The 16,680-nt window shown below is 41.0% G+C and overlaps 1 protein-coding gene across 1 annotated transcript in view; it reads right to left on the reverse strand.

The window, feature by feature from the left end:
- Positions 1-16,680, reverse strand: part of lsamp (limbic system associated membrane protein) — a 169,953-nt gene that overhangs the window by 44,091 nt on the left and 109,182 nt on the right. Inside the window, exons 2-3 of the mRNA XM_076141820.1 lie at positions 8,369-8,513; positions 7,155-7,242 (exon numbers count right to left, since the gene is read on the reverse strand). Coding sequence (XP_075997935.1) covers positions 7,155-7,242; positions 8,369-8,513 — 233 coding nt within the window. The remainder of the gene's footprint in view (positions 1-7,154; positions 7,243-8,368; positions 8,514-16,680) is intronic.

Below are 16,680 nucleotides of genomic sequence, written 5' to 3' on the forward strand. Positions count from 1 at the left end.
GGAACAGGGGAACAGGATGTTGCATTGAGTTGAGTGCTGTGGCTGCCGAGACACATAAAATGATTTTACTGTATTAATTCTGTCAAGTCTCTGTGATCCAGAGCAACCGTCTGCAGTGCGTTTGTACGTGTCACTCTCAGCGGACACAACATATTGAAATGGGGTCAGAGCAACCAGGCAACAGCTGCTTACGGGACTATTCACTTCGTCTGCTACTTTACAGTCACTCTGGTTCTGTGACATTTATGAATGGATAATGCCATCTGCCTCGTAAGAAAAGCTTCTCCCTACCGAAGGTTTAGGGGATAACTTCTAGATTTAAGAGCTAATCCAGATTGCCTGGCCAGATTGGTTCTGCTCATAAACCCATAGAAATAAGATTTATGCTATTTTATGGAGATATAAGTGAGAATACAGTCCAATGAACATCACTTGGTGTTTTATCCACGCTACATCGTATCCTCAAATAAAACCACTATCATAGCAGGTTTGAAATAACTATTGCTTGGGAGAATGACACTTGTGAAATGATGTACATTCTTTATATTAAAGGCATATATATATTATGCATTTTGCTATAATCACTTATTTTCTAGTATAATACAGGAGGGAGTATGTGTTGAACATTGTCAAAGCTCCAAAAACACAGTTTTAAAACAAAACAAATACATTCAGTATAGAGTGTATCAGTATCTGCATGTAACACACGTAGTTGGACACACCAAAGGGAGTTGCCAATAATAACCAGTTTTTGCTCTGTGTGCACAGCAGTGCAAGGGATCACAGAAGTGAGTCGATGCGCTTTCTGAAAATGAGAAAATGAATGAACAAGTACAGTATGTCCCCTTTAAATAATTGCTGACCTTAATTCAAGCACTACAGTATAAGATCAATGCTGATTTGAATCAGCTGATCAAGCATTGTTGTTACTAGAGCAAAAGGAAGGAAGCAAATATAAAAGTAAAAAGGCTAAAGGAACAAAGAATGCTGTCCGCTGCAACGGGAGGCCAACACGGAATCAATGCTATTGACAGACTTCAAGAAACTCTTGGCATCTGGCAAACAACCAAAATGCATAGTCTAATTGGCTACACAGGTTAGTACACACAGGGACAAGCATGCGTGGACACACACTCATTCATTCTCTAATGGCCAACAGCAGGACGGTACACGTCACAATCCATCCCAGTTGTTATGGCTCCTTTAGCCTGGGATCCACGTAGAAGTGGAATGACTTTCGATTTACTCATGCCAGTGATTAAGGTGGTGATTTGAAACACAGCAGCTTGAGAGCTGAATAACTTGCTGGCTTTGGCCGCTCCTATTTTCCCTAACTGGTGAAATTGTTGTCTGAAATGAACATTGACTCTTTGATACACTGGTGGATATCATAGTTCAGCAAGCAGTAATTTAGCTTCTTTTTTTGATACGAGGGTCAGCAGTCTGCGGTTAGATTGCCAGTTACAGAATAGGGGAAACTAACTAAAGGTTCCATTTCCATGAGACTGATATTATAATGGACCGTCGTGAATGAATGACTCACTCACCGGCCTCTGAAATCCAAATTGGACAGCATATTGAAATGTGCTGAATTTGCAGATCTGCTGGTGACGGATACTGTGGTGGATACTGTTATATAAAGTCAAATTTGAATGATTTGTCATTTCCTAGTGATACTGAACACATGTTGAAGTGTGCAATGAAAAAGCATTCCAAACTTTCTATGAAGCAAAACCTCACTAAATGACAGAAAACAGAACTGCTGCTTGTTCAACCAAAATGAAAACTGCATGCCAAACACAAATTCTGGCCGAATAAGCGAGGGATTCAAATCTGATTTATGAGACAACAAAGCATTGCCAGACTAAAGTAGATCATTTACACTGGAGATTTGAACTTCATCATTTATAATCAAGGCAGATTTGATTTAGCGATGTTATACTGTCTGGTGCATCTGCATTACACCCACTTACTGCATATCCACTGCACACTTATAATAATAATAATAATAATAATCAATATCAGAGAGCATTTTTATAGCTGTGCCGATGGCTTGACAGGAAACTGTCACTGATCTCATCCATTATCGACTATAATGTTGTACAAATGGCAGAAAATGATCTAGTTATGTAAGAAGTTGGGACCAGCTTGATGGGATATTAGTCGAAAAAATGCTAAAACTTATCCACAAGTCATATTAATCTTGCACCAGTGGTCTTTCTAACTTACCGAAGAAAACTTTTCCCGAACAGCTATTTGAACACATGAAAATGAATTAACTCATAAACTTGTTCATCTGTTAAAGATTTATTCTTCAGCATTTGGAGACATGTCTTCCTGCCATCTGTCCCTTAGGAACCGGACAGTAACATTAATGACAGCTCGACAGTTGGTGGAGACTCTGGAGATATCTGAATTAAAAGTATGGACTGATTCCCTTTGTTGGAACTGCAATCAACTCTAATGACTGTTTTATGTATGGAGTAAACTTTTTTGGAAACTAATCACATGGCGGCATTGTATAACTCCCTTAAAACACATTAGTAGTAAAGCACAACACTGTAAATAATGTAAAGGGGTGGTATTTGTCCACACTGAGTATATATTAATTGATAATACTGGTACCTGGAACTGTATGTAAATAGTGAGAATAGTGATGAGGGAAAAACTATTCCAGTTCTTTGTATTCTATTCTGTCTAGTTCTAATTCTACTATATTCTATTCTATTCTATTCTATTCCATTCTAACAGATACTTCATTGATTAATACTTTGGTTAATACCATCCGTCTCTGCTTTTGTGTTCCCCACTGTTAAATTACATTAATTAAAGCAGTGTTTCCCAATCATGAGTTCTTGTCGCCTTTGGGGTACGAACAGCTTACAGAGGTAATGTGACTATTAATGCTTGTGAATTTTAAGAAAAATCCTCCAAGATGTGAAGCCAGTTTCACCACCTCCAGACACAAGTTCCTCTCCTTGTCAACTTTGGATGAATATATGAATGGAGCTGGCAAAACAGCAAACCTGCTCTGTTCAAGGAGACACTGTCTTTCGACCATTGCACCTGAGGCTTGACTGCAGACAGTATTGGAGAATTGCACTTGTTTCTCTCAAAACAAGAGAGGCCTTTCAGAAGCCCAATGTGCATCTAGAGGAGTTTGGCCCCAGCTATTGATCAATGAATGAAACTGTGGAGGACTTTTTGTCCAGCACAGAAAAGGACATTTATAACTTTAGACATGTCCAGACTTGTTTGTGTTGAGATGAAAGAAGATTACGTTATGAAATACCTCTGCATCACCTCTTATCAGTTTCATAGTAGGCTCACTATTAATCAATCGACTCTCATCGGATTCGGCAGAACAGGACAGCACACACACACACAAATGGACTTGGCAAACATCAAAGTAAAATTTTCAATTAATTCATCACTACACTGGCGTCTTGCCCATTGGCTCACATTGATATGTCTGTGTTTCATAAAACCCGAATGGATCCTGGAGGAAAGCTCGACCGTTACTGGGATTCTTGTCATGTGTGGTGACTCGGGTGCTCGTTACCGCCCATTGGAACCACGCGAATCTGCCGGTTTATCATCCACTGCAAATTTACTTTGTCTCATCATTTGTTTTCCAATTACATCCCTGTCCCTGCAAGCAGAAAATTGTCAGCTTTGGTTATGTGAACCTGCTCTTGGGTCCATAACCAGGGGCTATGTTTGATGCTTGGAACATTTTCATAGCCATTAAAAGAGGAAGGCAGGGTGAATTATTATCCCACATTGATTGGGTTTTTGCGGGGGTTGGTTTAAGTTGTTGCGTGTGACTCTATAGTGGAGATAGAGTCACATATAATTCCTCCTCCATTTTTGGCAGGACTTGTGTTGCTGCTGTGCGATGTAAGCCACAGCCACGTAAGCGAGTAAGATGGAACAAAATAGAGTAAGTGACTGAATTAGAGAGAAAAAAGTTCAAATTCAGAACTTGATTGCTCTCTTAAATGTATCAGATTTGTCAGATATAACTGTCATAATATGTAGTGATGTAGTGATTTTCACACTCCTTACATCTGGCTTTCTCTTATAAGCTTTTCTGTTTCTGTGTACGCAAAAATAGGCCTTAATTTCACAAGATAATTGGTGTTAGAGATGACCAACACTAAGGAGCAGTGTTGGATGAAACAAAATTGCTGCTGCATGCAGAATTTTGGATTGTTAATTTTGTTTTATCTAGTCTGGGGGTTCAATTCATTGCATTCCTCACATTTTTCGTTTGATACTTGCTCACACTTTTAAAGTAAATAAAATCTCCAGCGTGTGTGCACAGTATCACAGTAATTGCCAGAAAGCGATGCCTTCAGCGCCGCACCACGATTTACATGAAAGATGCAGAACAGAACCTGAAGGAGAAGATTACACCCACATTGCGGGGAGGCACAACAGATAGCGTAACAATAGCACCAAAATTGAATGGGACTTTGAGAAGCATAGCAGAGGACAATAAAGCGGAGAAGAAAGCAAGAGAATCAATGTTTGGCTATAACTGTCGCATTAGCAATGATAAACGAGGCCGCCGACACAAACTCTGGGAGTGGATGCAGGACATTCCAATGATCAAGCGGCAAATAATCGGACACAATGGATTCCGGGAAGGGGAAGTAATTTGCCCAGAACCGGAGCGTCATTTCACATATTGGCCTTTAAAAACGTTATTAATGGATGATATCTTTAGTTCATAGCTGAATGAGAAGTTCCCTAGTAGGCTATTGTGTGGTCAAATTATAGTGCGGCGCATTTTCTCCCGTGACAGCACCAGTATTTATCTGGGGTCGAGTCACACACGGGACAGTCTGTAGGTTTAAAATCGAACAAGAACAAAATATAAACTGATTGATGAAACAATCAACTATGGAGGATTGTATTGAGCGGCAACATAGATTCCTGTCAGGGTTCATCTACAACACTCTATGTCGTGCTTTCTCTGGATAATGGACAGATGATGGTTGAACACAGACATACACACACACGCACACAGACACACACACTCACAGAAATACAAACAAGCTGTAGAAGATCACGTTCATGAGCATTGAGGTAATGTGCTGTCTGCCAGGAGGCCTTTGACAGGTTTAGAGCAATTTCTCGTCAACTAGTTGTGGCTTTGGAAAACAAGGCTACTGAGACTTGGCATCTTGATGGATAATGAACTCACTTCTTTTAGCCTTGATGCGCACCTCCGTGACTTTATTGCTCTTTATTCTGTTGTGGTCCCAAGAGTTTAGTGGCAATTCAAAAGAGGGGGATATAAAGAAGAGCTTCAACAGACAAGCGTTTCAATTGTAAAAAAGGCGTCAAAGGCCTGCAGCTGTAGGGATTGAAAATGATATATAGTGCATCGTGTCACTTTGTAATATAAAGGCTGTTTTCTCTCATTTTGCCACAACAGAGAAGGGAATTGCACAAAATACATCCTCACATGTAGGTAAGAATATGGAAATCTGTACAATATGTTAATCGATTACAATATGGAATAATAACAATATGGAAAATAAGGTGTTTTACGCAGAGATTGTGTTATTTCAGCTTAGATAATGAAACACGTGAAACAGAGGTGCCAAGACAGCAGGAAGCCTCAAAGGTTGCATGGTTATAAAGCTAAAACCACTGAGCCGTCTGATCACTCCATAAATATTCAGGGGGAGTTAACGTTTAAATGAAATTCTAGCACATTTGTCTTCAAAGGTCTTATTCAGTGAACATTTTATCAAAGTTCCCTTGTTTTTTTTCAAGTTGTTTCATGAATTTTACATTGTTAGTCCTCAAGATTCTAGTCATGAAACTCCTCACAGAAATGGATTGCTGAAGATGAGTAAAAGAAGATTGCGCTGCAGTTTCTATAGTTAACGTCTAAAATGCCTAAAGGAGAAGCCTACGCACTTCAATCCTGTACAAAAAACTCAAGCATGGTTTATTTATGATTTATTCTTTGATATCAAAACTCAGAAGATGTCTGGTTTCTTGATTCGGGTACTGATGGCTAAACTGAACAAGCTGAAAATTGTTTTAGACTTGGGTAGGCTTGCATTGGTGCAGTCAACGGGTTCTTTGGACTTCTCCGTTACAGAGTAAAGCACTTATCCACTTTCAAAACTTGGGGAAGATGGCACAGAGCATCGGAGGAAATGATGTATTTTTCTAAGAACGTTTTTTTGTTCACCTTGACAAACTTGCAGTACAATTTGAACAGCATTGTCAAGAGTTAAATGGAATGAGTTTATTGTTGTCATGTCAAACCCTTTCCCCCGCTGACATGAAGAAGCTGACTGATTACTTTCTTTATACCTAAAGGACCGGGTCATGAAGATGATAAGTTTGCAAAATGACATTGAATTGAAAGCCATATCACAGGAGGGCGGACTTTGGAGGACTTTGTGAGTAGGGAAAAATATTCACTCCTCTCATTCTGCATGCTTTAGGTGAAAGCCTACCGCAGATCTCTGTGAGATTGCTTTTTCACAAATGAAAATCAGGTCCAAGCACCACACGCTCACTCACTGATAGACAGCTGAACAACTGCATTAGGCTTGGAGTCTCAAACGGTGCTCAAAATTACAAAGCACTGAGCAAAAGAGTTCAGGCAAAACCGCAGATTGACTCAGTCAAAATATGAGAAAACAGTGACTTGGCAGAGGCTTTTATCCAGAATGAATTTCAAATTGGGCTTGATGTGTTAGGGACCTTGCACAGGGATCCTTGCTGCTGCTGTCTCCTTTTAACTACTAACATAAACTGCACCATAAATTGTGTCTCTATTCCTATTTTACCTGCAATTGTACTACATATTGGTATTGGAACTGTACTACGGTCAGTACTACTGGTTAGCAATGTGGCCTGCAAGTTTTCTGTGGTCTATACAGTAAGATGGCATTTGTTTGGTTCTGGCAGCAATTAGAGTGATAGATCTTGATTCAAATTTCTGACTTACAAAATTAACTTGTGCTCGAAAAGGTTAAAGGTCTTTCGAAGGCTTTTGAGGAACACATTTTCTTTTTCAATAACCCAGCTTTCAGAGAATAAAGTCTCAGACTCTTTGAGTAGTCTGTTGAAATACTTGAACATCCAACAACGTCTTCCTTGGCATTGAGGGAGCTTACCTTGTACAATGAGGTAGATCTGCGAGAACTTGGGCTGCTGTTTAGTCTGTATGGAGCAGGTGTAGGAACCCTCGTCATACACGTCTACCTACAGAAAGACAGGGTATTGTTATATAAAGATTGGAAATGTGAAAGTTTTGTTACTTACTCCTGTGACAAAAAGTACTTTGTTTCTTGATTAACTTCATCATTTTCTTCCTTTTCAAATTTGTAAACCAAGAAGTTTTTTAAGGAACAGAAACTAATCAAAAGTAGCAATCAGATGGCAAAAACAGTCGCACATACTTTTCTTATGTCAGCCTGATTGAATTCCTCTGTATTATATTTCAGTGTCATTATATCAAGAGCAGATTAAAGTGGACATATTATTCTTTTTTGTAATTTTATCGAATCATTTTTGTAACATAATATACCACAGTAAGAGTGCATGTTGAATATTGTCAGCACTGTGGAATTGGAGGTTCATAGCTATAAAAATGTATCTGACAAGTTAAACCTAGTTCCCCTGCCCTTGCCCTGAAAGCTTGGTTTTTGATTGATTCTTTACTTCAGCAGCATGATAATGTGAAAATGTACACCCGCCTACACATCCAGGAAATACAATACAAACAATAGAAGATTAGCTCAGGCCTGACACAACAACACAAGACAGAGGGCTTTTCAAATGGCCAAAGAGACAGTACCTGAAATGGCATGTTTTCACCCAGTGTGCACAGCTGTGGGGCAGCGGGGTACACATTTCAAGGTGTTATTTGCACATTAATACTTTGTGTAACCTGTTGACTTAACTGTCAACAGGAACAGCAATAGATGCCTCAATGAAAATAAGATGCTCAAAATTTATATATGTCCCTTTAAAATCAGTTTTCATGGAACAAATATTATGTATGCTTGTGTTGTTGTATTAAATTTTGAATGCGTGTGATGCACTCTCATTCTGATTTGATTAGCATTTTAAGAATCAAAGGTACTTAAGAGCAAGCTGTACTAACAGGTAGGAAAATGTCTCTTCTAACGAGAGGCAACTAATCAGAAGTTCATGATGGAGAAAAAGAGCCCTTGAGTCTTTTAGATATTCAAGCAGCTCTCTTACATCTCTAAATGCAAAGTTAATCCCTGCATCTTTAATGTCATCCAAACCCAGCTAATGATTAAACTAATTTGTAGGGATGTAGAGCAATAATCCAGTTTTTACTCTCTGAGGTCAATATTACCTTTTGTATGCGCAGGCTGTACTCCAGCTGGCCTTTAGTGACCAGATCTACTCTGGGGTCCAGAGACCACTTGTCTTCGCCGGCAAAGATGATGTTGGATCGATTGAGCCAGGCCACCTTGGACACTTTGTCGTCGACGTAACACCTGAGGGCAAAAAGGAGAGGAAAACACCTTATGGCATGGGAAATTCATGTAGAGTTTGGTTTCTCGTTGTATGAAACAATGTAAATCAAAGATGTACGAAAAGAAAGTCCATCTCCCTTTTTTCATTTCATGATATTTTATCTCATCAGGGGAAGGAAATTGTGTATTTTTCAGGAAGGAAACTCACAAATAACAGCAATAAAACAGAGTAGATGTGCTGCATGGAAGCCTAAGGCGTGTAAGTCTGGGGCTTTTTTTCTTCAAACAGTGGACCCAGCTTGGTGCATTACCATACAAAATCATTTAAGAGTGTTGTGTTTTATTACTGCCTGACCTACAAGAATATAGCAGAGAATATTTAACTTAATCAAACAGCTCAGCACTCTACTTATCCCAAAGTCTCAAGGGAAAATCAAAACTTAAAGTCCATCCCTCTCACTTTCTTCCTCCCACTCTTTCTCCGTCTCTCTCTCGTTGTCTCTCTTTACCCCCTGTCTCTTTCTCATTCCCCCCGTCTTTCTGATAAATACATCTCCCTTAACAGTGAGTCTATTACTCTGAATGAGAAAGGACACCGGTATCCTCTTGTTTACTCCTTGTTGCACGCTGTCACAGCATTACACCCAGTAAGCTCAAGCGAAGACATCTCACACGGGAGGGAAGGAGCAGAACGTCTGCCTAATGAATAAATGTAAATGTGAGAAGACGTCTGAATCAATGAGAATGGATATCAGGAGTAATGCAAGACGACAGCTGATGCGCCTCACATGCAAATTCTCAGCGACTCCCCATGCTTAGGCTGCACGTTCTGCTTTTGGAGTGTGTTCGGATACAAGACAGTAGATTAGCGAGGCAGTGGAGTGAGGCTGTGTTTGGCAGGTGACCCCAGGTGATGCACAAAAGTGGTGATGCAGTCGCCCTGGCCTGTTACACAGTGGGAGCTGGTTGTCAGATTTGTTGAGGGCTTGTACTCACAGCTTGAATCCCTGCTGATGTTCATTCCCTAGTGTGGAACCTCGATAACAGAGTTACCGACTCTCTGTTTCCCCTTTGACATCCACCTTCTACTTTCCTCAAAGTCAACTTGTTTATTCCATTTTGTTTCAACTATGTGCTGGGCTCTAAACCACACAGGCTGAGCTAACACACACATTATTCCTTCATCCACAGAGCGACAAATAAACACCATCAACAACTCTTCTGAAGAACAAGAAGTCAATATGCAATCAAATCCGGAGCATATGTGTGTACATCTATCAACACATCTAGATTTCTCTCATATGTGAGTGTGATTTAGAATAAAACATGTTAAACATATTCTGAACAGTTGGTGGTATTGCTGTGAAGTCAAAATAGTCTTTTTAGCACATAACAGCTTACAATCCACTGAAGTGTGTTGTCAATGGGGGACATTTCAGACATAACAGGGGCGATTTCAGAAATTGCACACAATATTAATGTAGTTTTACAGTAAGAAAGCCATCATAACACTACAGGAACACCCTGTGGTGGGCAGGATTATACCCTTAAAGTGATATTTCATTTAGTTTTACCAATTTCCCTGATTACTTGGCCTGAGGATTTACTGATTACCATCATGCACTGTAGTGTCCTTAGCGAAAGAAAATTATTGCACCAACTCAACTTCAATTCAATTCCACTTTATTTATATAGTGCCAAATCACAACAAGCGTTATGTGGAGGCACTTTACATACAGAGCATGTATAGGAGCCCAACATTCCCCCATGAGCAAGCACTTGGCAACAGCGGCCAGGCAAACTCCCCTTTAATGGGCAGAAACCTCAGGCAAAATCGGGCCCTGGGTGGGCGGCCATCTGGCTTGACCGGTTGGGTTTAGAGAGAGAGAGAGAGAGAGAGCAACAACAACGATAGTACAAGTGAAATCAGGCAAATGTAATAATATGACCCTAATAGTCTTGATTATATGTTTATGGCAGTTGTGTTTTCAAATGGGAGATCCCTTTTAAGTTTCACAGATAGGGCTGATGCTGTGATTGACCATTGGAAACTTCTACTTTTGTCAATGATCATGCTTCATAATACGGAATCCCTATTCTAAATTGTTTGCACTGATGAGTACAACTAGCTCGCTTTCACTCTGGCTTGTTTCCATTCATTTACCGTAGGTGTTACTCGCCTCCACAGAAGTCGTTTCCACTAGTTGCCTTAAAGTGGCATGACACGCATTAATGCTAAAAATATCATTTAAAATAGCAGCAAAACTCTAAGCATATAATTGTAAATAAGACTATTCAGAGGTTATGCATCTTATCACAAGTAAGGCCACACATTACAATGAGTCACATATCCATCCTGGCATCTGTGTATGTTTACCAGACAAACACTGTATCCTCTTTGGGTTCACTGTTCAGGCAAGCAAATGATATTATTGGTTTACTTCACATATTTGTTTACATATTTTGGCTCTAAACATCTGTCCCAGAAAAGTGCAGCTACAGAGATAAACTAATGGGCCGCTGATGAGTCTTTAGAAATCAGCCATGTATGTGTGTTACCTCTGCCAAAGATAAGATTTTTAATTTGCTAGTCTCATAACTAGTGAGGTGTTTTAAACTATGCGATTTGCACTTGAATCCCTTGCACCTGAATATAAAAAAATCAGTCACATGAAAGCCAGGATGTCTAGTTCTATGTGTTGTGTTGTGTCCAGATACTGTTAAATCTTTTCTTTTCAACATTTTCACCTAAAAAACATTTGAAGCATTTGTTCAGGCTATGTTAGTGTGCGTGTGTGTGTATGTGTGCATGTGTGTGTGTGTGTGTTCTTAGAGACATTTCACTGTTATCCAAAGCTGAAATATCTCACAGAAACCCTATAAATGTCTTTTGTACTGAAGTCTATGAAATAATACAAAAAACAACAACCACATTTCCTGCTCTTACAAACCACGACCCTTCCACTTCCAGTTAACAACACAAAGTGTCATTGTGGCTCTGATTTTAGCCATTTTAAATGAAAAAAGGAGTAGACTTGATTTCCGCCAGCCAACTCAAAGCCAACAAAGACTGGAAAGGAGTGGGCAGTGAATGAAAGGAGGAAACATTTGGAGGATACCTCGACTTAATCACTCTGTGTAAGTGAGACAAACACTTTTCCTGTGACTAGAACACATACTGTGAGTGTATCACACAAGCTACTACATGGATTAAGTTGGCAGGAAGTGTTAACCAGCCAAATGTTTATGCTTGAATTACCTTCTTTCCAATCAGTTAACACCATAATCTTCTCACTATGGGTCAAACAAATAGACACAACAACATGCAGCATATGGTGTTTTAAGCAGCTGAATATGAAAGGTAGTGTCACCTTCTGTGTGAAACCTTCTCAGTTCTCCCATCTTTTCACACCTTCTGCTTCTCTTCCTCTCAGTACTCTCTTTCTCTCTCTCTCGCTGTCTCACAAGTCTGACTCTCATCTACGTCTTCCTCATGCCACCGGCACATTTTGTCTCCTTTCACTCTCATCTCCCTATCAATGCTCAGGAGCACAGGTGGACATCATGAAATAGAAATATAAAAACAAAAACACATTCACTGATCTTTGCTACGCATCAGATTTCTCAGGAAACTCTCGCCATTCATTTTGTCGGTCTTCCTCGAAACAGTTCGAGCCTTCCTCAGCGCTCAGTTGCAGCTACTTCCTATTCCCACTAATGAGCTACAACCCTGGAAGCAGAGAACTTCCTATTACTTGTCAGTGCAGTTGTCTGGATGTAGCTCTCCCTTCCTTCCTAGTCAAGGTGCGTCTACTCAGAGCCCACTTTTCATGGGCCGCATCCCTGCTGGACAAGAAAGAGAAACGAGAGCTGTCGGCTGTCTCAGACTGACCTGTTCTGAGGTGTATTCAACAAGTTGCGCGCACGGGACTTGATTTCATGGAAATCGTGAGCCATGGTTGAATGATTTGTATAGAAAATCCATGTCATTAACTGGCTGCGGCCTGCATAATAATACAGTATTTCAACTGTGTTATTTAGCCAATGTTATTGATTTCTAAGAATATTTGGCAAACCTCCCCCCACACAGCATCTCAGTATGGCATCTCAACCTCCACAATCCTCTCCAAGCCCACAATCCTCAGCAGAATGCAGTCTGTGCTAACATAAAAAGGCTGTAAATGCTGGCAAATCTCTCCTCATACTTGTAAGCAAAAAGGTCAAATTCACTTAAAAAAATGAATTCTACAAAGTCCCAGTGTTGTTTATCAATCCCTTTAGAAAGCAAGGATGTGTTGACACGGGGTCTGCTTGTGATGGATGCCTAGGTTGCTGTCCTGTGGTATTTTACCCTGAGCTTTGTTGATAGATCCTCTGCTGTGCTATATTATACTCTTTCCTGCCCTGCTGTGCTGTGCCAACATGGACCAGCCAATAGACTATGGCTGACAGGGGACTGTGTGGGCTGACAGATGCCTGGGCCAGAGCTGCTGAGCTGGGCTTGTGTTGACAGGAGGGCTGGGCTGGATGGATCCCTGCTTCAGGGCTAGCCATGGGGAAGGACCAAAGAGCAGAATGGAGCCAGGGAGTGAAACTGTAATGAGAGGAACGATGTGCCAAGACTGACAGAGCAGCCACATTAGCCGCTATCCCCGTCTCTCCATCAGCACACTGTTACTCCTTACCTCACCTGATGTGTTCTTCCTGTTTTTGCCTCTCTCGCCCCTCAACAAAGCATATTTTTCCCCCTCCGTTTCCTCTTTCTGGTAATTCTATCTTGTTCCACCCTCCATCTTTTTCTGCCTGCCGTTTGATCTCTCTCCCTCTTTCTCCTTTCTCCCTTTTATCCTCATATTGACTGGGCAAACCTTGTCACGGCAGGCAATAGGTATGTGTGTAGGTGTGTGTGTGTGTGTGTGTGTTTGTGTGTGTGTGCGTGTGCATATATACACATGTATGAGTGTGTGGACTTAAGTGCATGATTGTTGTTGCAGACACCCCTCCTGCCATACAGACAGAATTCAAAATCCTCTTTCCTCCCTGAGTCAAACAACTTGTTACAGCAATCAATAGGGGTTTAAACCATGACCTGCTGTTTGGTAGGACACTAACTCACTCTGGCCTGGTGGCAAAAGCTGACCACTCATCTCTATGTCTTTGTTATCTATTCAGTATGCAAGTCCCAGAGAGAGGAAGAGACAAAGGGAGAGTGTCTAACAGACCAACAAAGATATTGCGACATAGAGAGGCGCATAAAAAAAGAGGAAAGGTAGCAAAAGGATGGAGGCAAACCTAATGCTGCATACCAAATCGAAGTCACGTCCACTCTCCATAGCCCCTTGAAGCACTTCCTTGCCCCAGATATTCTCTGTGTTGCAGATTTCAGTAAGGTCTTAGTTTATCCCCCCCAAGAGCAGGCTTAGCAGAAGAAAACATTTATTGAAATGCTTCATACAACGGCAAAATGGGCTCTTGTTATATCATTTCTTTGGTTATCCACTTAAGTGTAATCATCGCATTCAGACTAACATTAACAATTAACCTCCTGGGAGCATTTCGCAAACATTACATTTCAAAAACGAGGTGAATGCGCTTGTCTCTCACTTGACCCAATCAGCAGGTATATCACTGAAATGTTATTTCTTCCGTAAATTGCAGTTGACAGCAGCGGTACCCTGCTTCACGTTAATTATTTTGAATTCAAAAGCAGCTGGAGCAGGGCGATCAACTCTCATCTTTCATTAATGGTGACTTTGTATAGAGGTGTTATAATCAGCAAAGGATCCTTCACTGGTTCCTGCTAGCAGCACAATGAGCCCCAGCTTGAAATGTGTTGAAAAAACACAAGATATCCAAGAATGCAGCCCTCACTTTCTTTTTTTTCTGCCTTTTTCTCGTTTGTTTTTGACGTGCACCGAGCGTTAAGACATTTCTACGTGAAGAAAAACATAAGAGAGTCAACTACGGAGCTGTATTCACGTACGACACGACCCCTGACCTCAACCCCTACCATCAATCACTACAATCACTCCACACAGCACACAGCCAAACCCTGCAGGAATACCCCCTTGTGACGTAATTGCATCAGAATAGACTGTGAGTAACCTTTGTTGTTCAGTTATTTTTCCTCTCCGCTTCAAAGCCCCCAGATAGAAAGAAATCCTGATATAATTCTACAATCATGAAGCCCCTCCATCTTGGTTGGCATGCATCACTGCCCGGAGCAAGCCATTAATCAGGGCAGGAATGATTGTTTGGAGACTTGGCCAGCAGACCTGGCGAGGAGAAATTATTCATCAAAAAACTGTTGCAAACAACTCTGGAATTTTCAGGTCTGGTTGATTCCAATTTGCTTGGCGAAGGAGCGATTTCACCTCCAAGGCTTGATAAGTGCTAGGGCGATTAGTTTTGTGCATGTCATGTTTTTCAAAGTATCTAAAGCTGTTCCAAATAGAAGTCGGGTTTCGGGGGCCTGTTCAAATGTACAGGAGGTCTTTTTTTAGTGATTACCTCATACTGTATGCAGGGAACAGGCAATATCTCTCCCAGCGAAGTCTAAATCTAGATGCTGATCACAGTTCATACATGCCAGAAATGCAGAGCTCAGCAACTTCAGCTGTCAATCAAGCTTTAGCACCCGGGCATAATTCAAAGTCAGCACAGCAGCTATAATGTGGCTCCCTCACTTCCTCTATGGTGTGTTTGTGGTGTGAGGGAGAAACGGTAATGAACCCGTGATAGATGGCGCCTCATTGAGACGTAGGCAGGAGGATCTATGGCGAGGGCAGGAAGCCGCTATTAAATCTCAGGAGGCGTACGGCCCTCCCACTCTCTGTCAGGTCCTTCGTTTTTTGTCACTTCTGTTCTTCCCTCGCTTGCTTCAGGTCTCTACCTTCTTTTGTCTTTTTGTCTTCACGCTTCTTCCTCTGGCTTATTCATATTCCATCTCGCCACCCATAATTTCGAGCGACCATTCCCTCCTGCTGCCTTTTTTTCTTGCCCCTCGTCTTCTCTTCTTTCTATTTTTCACTCATTTTCCTCTTTTAATGTCCCATACCAGTGTGACAGAGCAGAAAAATGGAAAACACTACTAAAAGGAAATACAGTATCTTGCAATAAATACCACCACTGTCAAATGATTTGTGGAAAGTCACAGATGTGTTATTGGAGCTGTTTACTGTTACTGTAGTTGTTTTTCCTGGTGTTATATTCCATCCAAACATCTATATCCCAGATGTGCCTTAGCTACCCTGGGGCATCCCCAGACGGCAGATATAATCTCTCCAGTGTATTCTGGATCTCCCAGTTGGATGTGCCTGATGTTTTTAGGCTCAGCTGTACCGCAGGGCAGCGATTCATTCCTCACCTGGAGATTATAATGTATCTCTTTGTTATACTTTGCAGAAAGTTTGCAGAAGGGCCTCGTTTTGAAAAACACAATTGGAAATTCGATGATTTGAAGCTCAAACACTTTTCTTGCTTTCGAGAACAGCTCTGACTAAAAGAACAAAAACAAATTAATGAAGAGAAAATGGCAATGAGTCACTAATTAAACACAGTTCAAGGTTATATTGTGTTTGACTCAATGATAAAATCCCATTTCACCTGAATGCTGTCATCACAACGTTTTGCATTGATTTTTTAAAGAAGATAATTGACCCCTATCATCATTCATTCCAGTCCCTTTGTCACCCCTCTGTATGAATATGTTCCTGCCTAACACATCATATAAAGGAGCGCATGATATAACTGCTAATGTAAGTGAAGACACTGGGAGCGAACAACTGAACTGCTCATACAGGCACACACCTTTACGAGCGCCTGACACATGACACATTACTGCAAACTACTGTCATTACTCCACAATTACTGGCTGCAATATGTTGACCTTTCACACCCATAATTGTCTTTGTCACAAAAAAAATGCCTTTGCAACACACATTCTCGCCATTGCGGTACATCACATCAGGCCGTGTCTCCAAGTGTGACACTGTGAAACTGCTATCTCATTTTATTCACTCTCTACGTTTACCTTGCATGCAGGCCATTACCGTGCTCTGCTGTGGTGCATTACCAGCAGAAGGAAGTAAATCAGATGCTGATGCACTACCAGTAAAGAAGTGAGGAGGGCTCCAGGTATTTGCTTAAATACTTATTACCACTGCCTGGCTGCCACAATTAAACTCTC

Source organism: Genypterus blacodes, unplaced genomic scaffold (assembly GCF_046128005.1).
Source record: "Genypterus blacodes isolate CSIRO-AG114 ecotype Tasmania unplaced genomic scaffold, CSIRO-AGI_Gbla_v1 ptg000003l_1, whole genome shotgun sequence".
In the NCBI taxonomy this organism is placed as follows: Eukaryota; Metazoa; Chordata; class Actinopteri; order Ophidiiformes; family Ophidiidae; genus Genypterus; species Genypterus blacodes.